Raw genomic sequence first — 12,056 nt, 5'->3', positions numbered from 1 at the left:
TTACATTAAGTCCAATTCTTACGGGATATGAGTTGTGGGAATGAGATATATATAGACTCATATTTGTGTATTTATAGTAAAGAAATATGACAAACTTCTTACTTCCTGCATTTACCACGTGACATATGGTGAAGATAACAGCGACAACACAATAAAATCTTGACATAATTCTGAAAATATAACAGAAAAATTTAAGTGTAAAACTAATCTTATGAATACAACATGATTAAGAAAATATAACAACTATCCCTATGCCTTTCGTAACGGCACACGTGTGCTTGATAAAATTATACGTCAATGTGATATAAACTCAACTAACAACTAAACCACACTATTAATATATACTTATTGTCATGAAATTTTAGAACTAGTAAAGCACGTTTGTATACGCAATTATTATTGTCATTTTGTTTATTTTCTTTTGTTACAACTTCTGACACCAGACTCATACATCTCTTGGACTGATTTTTTTATGTGCGTATTGTTATGCATTTACTTTTCTACATTGGCTAGATGTATAGGGGGAGGGTTGAGATCTCATCAACTTGTTTAACCCCGCATTTTTGTGCGTGTCCCAAGTCAGGAGCCTCTGGCCTTTGTTAGTCTTGTATTTTTTTAATTTCAGTTTCTTGTGTCTAATTTGGAGTTTAGTATGACGTTCATTATCACTGAACTAGTATACATATGTGTTTAGGGGCCAGCTGAAGGACGCCTCTGGTTGCGGGAATTTCAACGTTTTTTGAAAAGTTTGATTTCTTAGGGCTGTTCTTTTGTTCCGTTGCATTATATTATTGATTTATTGTTCTTGTGAGTTAGTTTTACACAGCAACTATCTACAAAAGAGAATAATTTTACAGATAAGAACTAAAGGACATTTAACTTTACTAATGATGACGTGGATGGAGAGTATCATGCTTGTTTTAATATCATTTGCGGGTAAATGTTGACCATGAATATTAGTTTCTAATAGAAGAGAAAGTCGACACTACTGCTGGCGCACGTGTTGGACGGAAGATGAATACAATATGAGGAGGAGGTCATCCCCAAAAGTTTAAATATTATATCGTTTTTAATACCTGTATAACCACTGGAATACTTTATTAATAGTATACAAAACAATCATTTTTATAGACCCAGCATTAATAGCTTAATGTGAATTTTAAAATAAATTACATGGGATACTTTTATTGAAAATAATTATATAGGGGGGGGGCATGTTTTTCAAAATCACAAAAGTCTTACAACAAATAAAGAAACAACAGTTTTATCAGTTTCGCCTTATACATGTACATCTCCTAATGGAAACAAAAACATAGTTTTACTATCTGGAACGATTTAAAAATAGGAATGAGAATAAAACAACTTTGGAAACTAGACACAACTTCCCATTTTACACAAGATAAATGCTCGATGATTTATTCTAAAATACAACAGTATGTATAACAACGCAAAGTTTTGTGTGAGACAAGACAATTCTTGTTCAAACTTGTTTTTCAATGTTGGTGTACGCCAAGGAGAAAATATGTCTCCTGTAATGTTTGCCATTTTTTAAATGATTTGGTCGAATTTATGTCACATTCAAATAATGGTCTAGATGATATAAGTAATGCATCACATCTTCTTGATACTGATGAAGTCGCTGTATATTTTCGTTTATATTTGTTATTGTATGCAGATGATACTGTAATTTTAGCCGAATCTACAGCAGAGTTACAAGTCTCATTAAATGCCATGTATTTATATTGTCAAACCTGGAAAATGCAAGTAAACAAATCTAAGACAAAAGTTGTTATGTTTTCAAAGTGTAGACTTAACACTGATAATATGAACTTTAAATATAGTGGTGAAAGCCTAAATAGTGTAACAAATTTTCAGTACCTTTGTATTGTATTTTCATGAAATTGTAATTTCAATGACGCCAAAGCACATCTTGTACAGCAAGCAAGAAAAGTCATGTCTATACTAGGAAGTTGAATTTACTAATTGATATGCAATTAGAGCTATTTGATACAATGATTATACCTATTTTGTTATATGGTGCAGAAGTATGGTTTTTTTTGAAAATTGTAATATTATAAAAAAAAACTAACATGTGCAATTATGTAAAACAATTGTGAAGGTTTAAAAAGAACTGCTCATTGTATGATTTGTGGAGAATTGGGTAGATTGTATCAGCTTAGTACAGAGGGTATCAACCACCCAAAATGGTTATTAGAAATTAGAAATTAAAAAAACTTTATATGAATGGGGTTTTAATTTGATGTAAAATAATTGCTTAATCTGATAATATTAGTAAGAATGTCAGGAAATGTTTGAGTGATACATTTATGTTAAACTGGAGTATAAATAAAGTTATGAATTCTGCAAAATGTCTTAAATACCGAATATAGAATTCTGATTTTTGTTTTGAGAAATATATATCGGTGTAACCATCTGATCTTAAAATGTATTTATGTTAATTCCGTTGCCTTAGTAATAAATTGCCCCTTAAAACGAGCAGATTTGTAATGTTGACAGTACTGAAAGACATTGTAATCTTTGTAATGCTAATGAACTTGGTGATGAGTTTCATTACTTATTCAAATATACCTTTTTCAACAATGTAAGAGGTAAATTTTTACCTTTAAATATATGTAATAGCCCAACTTTTTTTTAAAATTTAAAGAACTGATGAATACATCATATTTATTTACACTTACAGGAATAGCAAAATTTTGCAAAAGTGTTATTAAAACCTATTATTTAATACATTTGCTTAATCATGTTACCATAATTTGTACTTCCTGTCAAATATCAGTATAAGTTATATACTCTTATTGCACCTTTGTTTACCATGTTGTTCTAATGTAAATATGTTCACACTTTTATTGTTTTTTAAAAAGGTAACAACATGTTGTACTAACATACCCAATGTAGGGGCTTTAGTGAAATGAAATTTCTTATGTCTTATGTCTTATGTCTTAGGCAAATTTTGAAATTTTGTGGTCACGTGCTTATTCACATTAGAATTCAGTTATATTGGTTAAATACGAAATTATCTCAGTTTGTCTCTCGACAAGTCTGGCACAAATTTCAACAATTTGAGTAAGTTCCAAAAAGTTTCAAACGAACTTGTTTATCTTTAAACGCCTCACTGCGTGTTCGACATACACATGCATGACACTCTGATGTTTTTTTATTTACATTTTTACATTTCAATTTTGGCTCGACGTTTTCCGTCGATGTCTCTTACATGGTGTACCAATTTGTGGTTGATTGACTTTTTACCGCTGAACTTGAAAATGGGTTCCAGATATTCATAAGGGTAAAGTATATTCCAAGTTAAGTCAAAATCGAGTCTAGAGTGTTGGCAAGGATATCAAATAAATAACAAGTCTAACAGTAACCCTGACTTTTGACCTAAAAAATATAGGATTCTAGTAATGCATGAGGACTACGTGTTACCAAATTTGACAAAATCCTAGAACGATTGGATATAAAGTGTTAACAAATGTGCTACGAACGAAGTGGACAAACGGAGGGACAGACGGTATCGTTACAAGATTCCCTTCAATTTTGTAAGCGAGAGGATAAAAACCATTTGAATTGGAAATGCAGACACATGTTATTTTGAATTATGGCAATAGAGTGGGGGGAGGGGGAACGAAAGATTAGTGTATTTACATACATGAAAGCCCGTTATAAGGTACACGATTGTAGCTGCGGGAAACAATGTAAACTAATTCTACAATTTTTTTTGTTTAATATAAAAAATGAGATGTCGTATGATTGCCAATGAGACAACTGTCCACAAGAGACCAAAATGACACAGACATTAACAAATATAGGTCACCGTACGGCCTTCAACAATTACCAAAGCCCATACCGCATAGTCAGCTATAAAAGGCCCCGATATGTCTTGATTAAAAGTTTTACATGAATCAGTTCAGGATTACCAAATTGTCAATTCATGAGAACATATTGGCAATTCATGAACACAGATAATCATCCGAGATCACCGATTGATAATCTGAGTTCACAGATTTTAAATTCGATAACCACGGGTTAATTTGTTTGAGTGTTTCGGTTATAGATAATGCATGGTTTTTCTTGTCGCAGAACACATCGAGGGGTATCGAAATTGATTAAATGAAAGACCGATTGTAGAGAGGTCTTTCTTTGAGCAATCCTGACACCCCGAGTCAAACACAAAAAAAAGTATATAGTCGAATGTACTACATTTATTTATGATCTGATGGATAAGATGGAAGAAGACGACATTTCTGAACTTTTAACAATTATTCGATCGACACGGTCAAATGGTCTTTTATACTAGAGGCTTTGCAGTTTTATGGCTTTTACGATACATTTATTAGTTGGATAAGGGCTTGCTATTGTGAAGCCTCTAGTGCAGTGTTAAACAACTGATATATTTTAGACTTTTTTTCATTGAAAAGATGGGTTCGTCAAGGGAATCCTTTCTCTCCGTATGTATTTAGTTTCGTGTTGGAATTACTCAGTGCAGCTATTAAAAATGACCCTGATGTTGCTGGTGTAACAATTAATGACTCAGAAATTTTGTTGAGTCAATATGCTGACGATTCATCACTAGAATGATGACAAAAAGTCCCTAAATCAATGTTAAAAGAAGTTTGATAAATTAGCAGAAACAAAACTGAAGCCATATGGATTGGGTCAAAAACGGAAAGTATGGAAAAACGTTTGTCAGAAAAAAATCTTGTTTGAAACCTTTCTATTAGGTTCAGACTATTAGGTATATGGTATGAGCCTGCAATTGCTGGAATGGATAAGACTCTGTTCGTGCATTTTCTATTGTTAATCAGAGCAAAATAGTATTAGATATGTTGGTGACGATCCCATGCCATGAAGAACCTCTTTTGTTTACTTATTGTACCCCGAACTTATTAACCCAGTGCAGGTCTTTACACTCAAATCAAAATCAACAACTGAATTCAATTCTTTGGTTTTGAATAAAAGGAGACAGCAACCCAACGACACAGACAAATCCAAATTTTAAGAGTAAATATAGTTTTCTTTTAAAGAAAAATGTGTATACGGGATAATAAGATCAAAACGTTCTATGACTGAAAAAATACGAAATTATAAGTGTAACTATATAACATCTACAATCAAAGGTACCCAAAAAGGTACATTTCATTAAATATAAATAACGGTTAACTATATCCGAACATGGCACAAGCGTTTTTGGTCAAATAAATCACCTGTCTTTTTTATACTTTCGATCCGTGTAATAAAAAGAGAAGTAATATAAACCAGTAGAAGGAGAACACTTAACTTTATAGTTTAAAGATAAGCTACAGTAACTGTAAAATTATCGTATTTCATATCGGTTTATTGCTAGCTTAACGTTTTGATGCGTAAGTTTAAGTTATGTTAATTTCAAAACATGTTTCAAATATTCCGTTGTTATGCAATCGTGGAAAAACATGAATTTTGTTTAATGACTTTACATGTTTGGTTAAGTACATCGTTAGTCGTTGTTGCATATAATTGTTAAAATTTATAGTTTTTCAAACGATAGGGTATTTCCCGGCTACAATCTCTTCGAAAAGATACCATAACTGTTAGTTGACTCTTCGAATGTTTAATATTGCTTCTCTTATAGAAATACACCATCGTTTAAAAAAACCTATAAATTTTAACAATGAAAGGGTCAACAACTAATGATGTACTTAACCAACGATGTAAAGTATTACACTAAAAAGATATCTAAATACGCATTTATTGCGACAAAAATAACAATACTTACAATAAAAACTGACCCAAAAGTTGTTTATACAAACTTAGCAAATACTATCAATTTCCTTCACTTTCGCCAATATATACTTTAAAGATTGAAAGCACACAAGTATCTGTGTATAAGGGAAAATGATGCAATAACGCTTTGATTGTAATGGCTAGACAAGAAGTACATGTAGGCGCACAATTTATTGAATAACCAAATGAACAAAATATCAATAGAAATATGTAAATAACATATGCAACAACCACGGAAAAATATATGGATGTAAAAATGTACTTCCAGTTAAAAAGAAAATAAAATAAATTAACACTTTAAATAATTTTGACATTAATGAGGATTGTATGATAAGAAAGTTATCAATTATATTCTAGATTCTGTGATTGTTAATTAGAAAACAAAAAGAGTCAAACAAATATAACTAAACAGTTAGAATGCACATTGTGACGTGCTATTTTCCAACCGGTAAATTTATAAGTATCGTACTGCCGTTTAAAAAGTTAACATACTATGACAAACAGTCTAACGCAACTGATGACTTTTATGTAGACGGAACATGTTTTTATGTATAAAATTCGTACTCGGGTTACACCTTCCCAACAAATTGTCACGGTAGTTTTTAATGGCTAGGGATTATAGACTCTTCTTTACTAAACAGCTATTACTACAACGGGATGGTAAAGTATTTTTAGGGTAAGCTTTCGTAAAGGCTCAAAATACCATTAGAAACACGGGACATAGAGCCAAATTCGATAAAAAAAAAAACAACATAAAAACACTAGGGTCATCTTTCCAACCATTGTCTGAGTAGATCATTATGGCTAGGGATTATATACTGCTCTGATAAATATCAACAGGATAGTATACAAAGGGAGGGTAAAATACGCATTGGGTACCCACTTTAATTTCCGACCCATTTTTTCGGTAGTACATAACGGCTATCATAAAAAATCTCTGCTCTAATAAATAGCTATTGGATAGTACTACAACGGGATGGTACATGGCACAAAACAATCTCTGATTTTCTATGAGATAAGCTAGTGAAGACAGAAAGTCTACCTAAATTCCTTTTAGTCACATTTGTATCTACCTATTAAATAAATTTCTGCATTATATTAGAAAGATTGAGAGATCATGGGGTTCTCCCAATTGCCTTGTGTTCTTTGTCTACATAAGACTCATCAGTGACGCTCATATCGCGTTTTCGAACAAAAAAAGCAACAACAAAAAAAATGAAATTGCCGCTCTAGTAGTTTTCCAAACGCAATTGCAGAATGACGAGTTGCAGGGTTGCTTATTATAAAGAGAACTGCGGGATATGAATTACTAGATAGCTTGACACTGGTCACTATTGGCTACTATAAGAAAATCCTTCGTGTTGTATACGATACAATCGGTTATATCTTAAGACTGATTTTATCACAAGGTAGCACTACAGTCTAACCCTGATCTTTTTATGATTTTTTTAAAACATAATTTTGAAGATTACAAGAATAAACCAAACCCTGCACAGTTTGTAAAATGTACAAAGTCATTATCATATAACACAGGGAATAAATTGATAATGAACTTATGTAAATAAAAGCACATGGTAATTAATCTAAATATATAGACATTTAGGAGGGGCTAATATGTCAATCATCTGTGTCCAGCTGTTTATCCCTGACCACAAGTTAATACAATACTATGTCCCAGTTTTAGAATGTTTTGTTTCAAAATGAATGTGTAGGTCTCCAAAGATGAAAGGTGAAATGAGGTTTAGCACCCAGCAATTAAATAAAAATTCCGTCTTAATGGAGGCAGATATCAAAAATCCAACACACATTTTTTTCGTTTGTGTATGGTTGATTAAAGGGATGAAAACAAATTTTATTCCATATGACCTAAATGTGCCATTTTTATCCAAGTTGAAAGACATTTTTGGCACATAATGAGCTATATTGTGAGATTAATAAAACCAAAATAAATTAAGATCTATATATAAAGAAAGAATACTATTTCAGCTTTCAAATGATTTAAAGAGTCTAAAAATCCATTGAGAATGTTTAGAAGAAAATTGATCTTTAAATACTGTTGGTTAGAGTCAGAAAATTCTGACTGTAGGGTTACCTAAATCAACAATTTGAAACAACACAATCACTATTTGAATATCACGGGGGTTTTTTTCAGAAATAATTTTGCATTTAACAATATACCTTTATCGCTTGTCATAATTTCAGTATAGTTTTATTTTAGTTGTATGCTAAATGTACTTTTTCTGCCAATAAAGAAAATTACTAATCATCATTATTATTCACAAATATGTTACAGAACATGAAAAAATCAATTGATTACATATACATGATGTAATTATTTCTGATTATACAACGTGGCAAAATTACAATAACTCAATGACATTTTAAAGTACTTTATAGGTATAATATACTTGTATAATATACCACCTTTACTATTAAGAATTGTGTGTTCAGATTTTATAAAGTGTAAAAGAATAATTCAAATCCCGGACCGTTTGTTTATGTGATCATATCGTATATTCCTTTTCATCAAAGTATTGTTATGGGCAGGAGGTTTTTGAAATTCTTGAAAAGGACGATAGTTATAAACGAAATGAAAAATTATGATATATCTAGTTCATATAGATCTTTTAAACCTTTCAAACATCATGTACAACACTCACGCGTGCAAATAGTTGTAGTCAAATCTATAAATGGCGTACATGCCAGTAACTGCTAGTAGTCTGTTGTCATTTATGTATTATTGTCATTTTGTTTTTTCTCTTTGGTTTCATATTCTCACATCGGACTTGGACTTCTCCTCATCTGAGTTTTACTGTGCGTATTGTTGTGCGTTTGGTTTTTTTCTACATTGTCTCATGTATATGGGGAGATTTGTGATTTCAAAAAAAACATTTTTAACCCCGCCGCAATTTTGCGCCTGTCCGAAGTCAGGAGCCTCTGGTCTTTGTTAGTCCTATATGATTTTTAATTTTAGTTTCTTGTGTATAATCAGGAGTTTAGTATGACATCTATTATCACTGAACTAGTATACACATTTAGAGGCCAGCTGAAGGATGCATCAGGGTGAGGGAGTTCCACTTTGCATTGAAGACCCACTAACTAAATGTTACTAGTACTATTATATGCATATGCCCTTTCATGGAATGACAATCTGTCGACTCCCGTATCTCGGCATTGCACAAGGTAATGTTTTTCTCTAACTCTTTATGATGTCATATCACTTTGTCATCTTCATTCGACTTAAGCGATCTCAGGTAGGTTTTCACTATAAATTTTGAATATACAACTGGTACTTTGGACCATCCGTCAATATATCAGTTAGGAAGTCTATCCAAATTACTTTTATAAACGTTTGTATCTACGCATAAACTGAATGTCTGCATAATATTAGAAAGATTGTGAGATCAAGAGCTCTCACTATTGCCCTGTGCCCTTTATCCTGAACTTTTGACAACTTTCTGCTAAAAAGTGATAATCTAAGCCCTCCGTAGATATCGAAGATGACATTATTCTAGGAAATGCTTCTGATACAATATTTATACATACAGCGTCTATGATCTAGTCGAATTTAATGGTCATTTAAAGACCAGTGGAGTCTCACCCTCATATAAGCGGTCTCAGGTAGATTTTAACTATGAATTTTGAATATCCGACTGGCACTTTTGGCCCTCTGTAAATACAGAAGACAGGAAGTCTACCCAAATTCCTTTTAGTCACATTTGTATCTACCTATTAAATAAATTTCTGCATAATATTAGAAAGATTGAGAGATCATGGGGTTCTCGCAATTGCCTTGTGTTCTTTGTCCTAAACTTTTGACAATTTGTTGTTGAAAAATGACAATCTAAGCCCATCGTAGATATCGAATATGACATTATTCTGGGAAATCCTTCTAATACAACCTTCATATAGACAGTGTCTATGATTTCCTCCAATTGTATGAACGTTGAAAGACAAGTTCACTTTAATTTAAGAGGTGTCAGGTAGGTTTTCACTATATATTTCTTTTTGGGGCTTTCAATAAATATGTCTATTTATATTTCTAAATGTTTCTAGAGTTATCGGTTTTTCTTTTTGTTTTAAGAAATATTGTGACGAATAACTTTGGGACGACTATGCGTTAACAAGGGCGAAGTCAGTAGTTACTGTCCCCTTTCGTATTTGAACCCTACACATCAAAACATTGGAATTAAAAGGTACAGTTACAATTTCTTTATCTGTCTTAATACTTACCTTAAACTTAATCGTATTAATAAGTTACATTTTTTTAAAGTTACAGTGAGTTTAAAATCATTTGATAACTTGCATTATTTCGGACTATATTTTACTTTCCAATTCAAGGAGTTACTATAGTTATCAAAGGTACCAAGATTATAATTTAGTACGCCAGACGCGCGTTTTGTCTACATAACACTCATCAGTGACGCTCACATCAAAATATCTAAAAGTCAAACAAGTACAAAACTGAAGAGCATTGAGGATCCAAAATTCCAAAAAGATCTGCCAAATACGGTTTAGGTAATCTATGCCTGGGATAAGAAAATCCTTAGTTTTCCGAAAAATTCAAAGTATTGAAAACAGGAAACAATGTATGCATATCTCTGACTATTTTATAAACTGGAAAATGAGTGAACGTGTATGAAGAATCTACAGCGTGAGATGTAATAACAATATAATTGGTATTTTTATGGTCATCGGGTACCATAATATCTTCCTTGATATAAGATATTATCGTTTGATTACTTGACTTCCCTTGTTACTATGATATGCTCAATATGGCCCGTCCAATAAAGGTGGACTCATCCAGGGTTGATAAACCCTCGTTACTAGGCAATACAGGGTAATGGTATTGTCCAATAGTGGTATATCCCAATCATTCAGGGGTATATAAACAGCCGTCAGCAGTCAGTCAGGGTCGGTATTACGATCAGATCACACGTATAAGTGATAAGATAAATACCTGCTTCTTGTTCCAAACATTGGATTCACTGCTCAAGTCTTTCCAATAACTGAAGCTTAGCAGAAGAATTACCTTAAGCTTTAAGTGAGATGCATTGAGAGAGACAGAAGAGCTAGAGAGCTACGAGAGCCTCGTTGATAAAGATATAGCGGAAAGAGCGATAATATTGTGAGTCAGTGGAGCTACAGCGCTAGTGAGTCTGTTGAGCTAAGAGCTACAGAGCTAGTGCGCAAGTAGATCTTGCTATTTAATTGACCTATAGAGTCAGTAAGCCAGTAAGGCTGGATAATCATTGAGCTGGGGGAGCTTTAATGAGCAGAGAGAGAGTTAGAGAGAAATTATAAACTAAATGAATATAAACACAAGTCTCAGATCTCGAGAATCAACTCGGGAACGGACCCCAGACACGTTACAATATCATATATAAAAGTTCATCTTTCAAGTCGTTGTATTGATAAAAAATCTATATTACATAAAAACAAATATGCAACTTAGAAAAGGGTTTATATTCGAGGACAATCGAATTGAAAACAGCTTGAAGAGATAATTAAACGATTTCCTACATATCTTATCAGTCCTCTTAACTATGAAAATCATCCTTTTAATGTTATCAAATATTTTTTCGTATGATTTTCAAATAATTTTGAATATCGAACCGACTGCCAGCAGCCGGTTGGATATTGAATATCGAATATCGAAAACGAACTGGCTGCTAACTTCACATACAATACTTTATTCCAAACTCCTGAAACTTGGATAAAAATAATCATTAAGAAATATTACACATAATGCATTTGTAATACGAGCATACTTATGTAAAGAAGATTTTCCAAATGTTTTTACAAAAATCCACCAAGCGGGTGTTTATCTTTTGTAACACGAAATGTTGAGTAAATCTCTAAAATTTTGACCGAACTTATCATATGAATATATACATTTTTTATACATATTTGTATTCTTTACGTCATAACAGGTTGTGTGCTAATTTAGGTAAAATATACACCTAGAAATCGAAACTGTAATGTATACCTTTGAGACTGACACATACCAAATATGGCATGGTTTAAATACTTGCAAGCTCCAAACTCTCCCCATGATACATTCACATAGAAACAAATACACAAAGAACCGATATGTGAGTATTTGCATTTACTGGAAGTTCCAATAAAAAACAATCAATCCAAGACAATGATTTATTTTATTAAGAATGGATTTCTACTGACAATATTCATATTGTTCCCATCTATCTTGTTATCTGTAATATATTGTCTAGTCGTGTCGAAAAACCAGGCCGTACGCAGTTTAAATGTACTTTAAC

General features: G+C 32.3%; 1 protein-coding gene across 1 annotated transcript in view; it reads right to left on the bottom strand.

The window, feature by feature from the left end:
* Positions 1-171, bottom strand: part of LOC139502987 (uncharacterized) — a 46,933-nt gene extending 46,762 nt beyond the window's left edge. Inside the window, exon 1 of the mRNA XM_071292658.1 lies at positions 103-171. Within this exon, the coding sequence (XP_071148759.1) occupies positions 103-166 (64 nt within the window). The 5' untranslated portion in view covers positions 167-171. The remainder of the gene's footprint in view (positions 1-102) is intronic.
* Between the last annotated feature and the right edge of the window lie 11,885 nt (positions 172-12,056).

The sequence above is a fragment of the Mytilus edulis genome, chromosome 14, assembly GCF_963676685.1.
Source record: "Mytilus edulis chromosome 14, xbMytEdul2.2, whole genome shotgun sequence".
NCBI classification, from domain to species: domain Eukaryota; kingdom Metazoa; phylum Mollusca; class Bivalvia; order Mytilida; family Mytilidae; genus Mytilus; species Mytilus edulis.
This window is presented reverse-complemented; position numbering and strand designations above follow the sequence as displayed.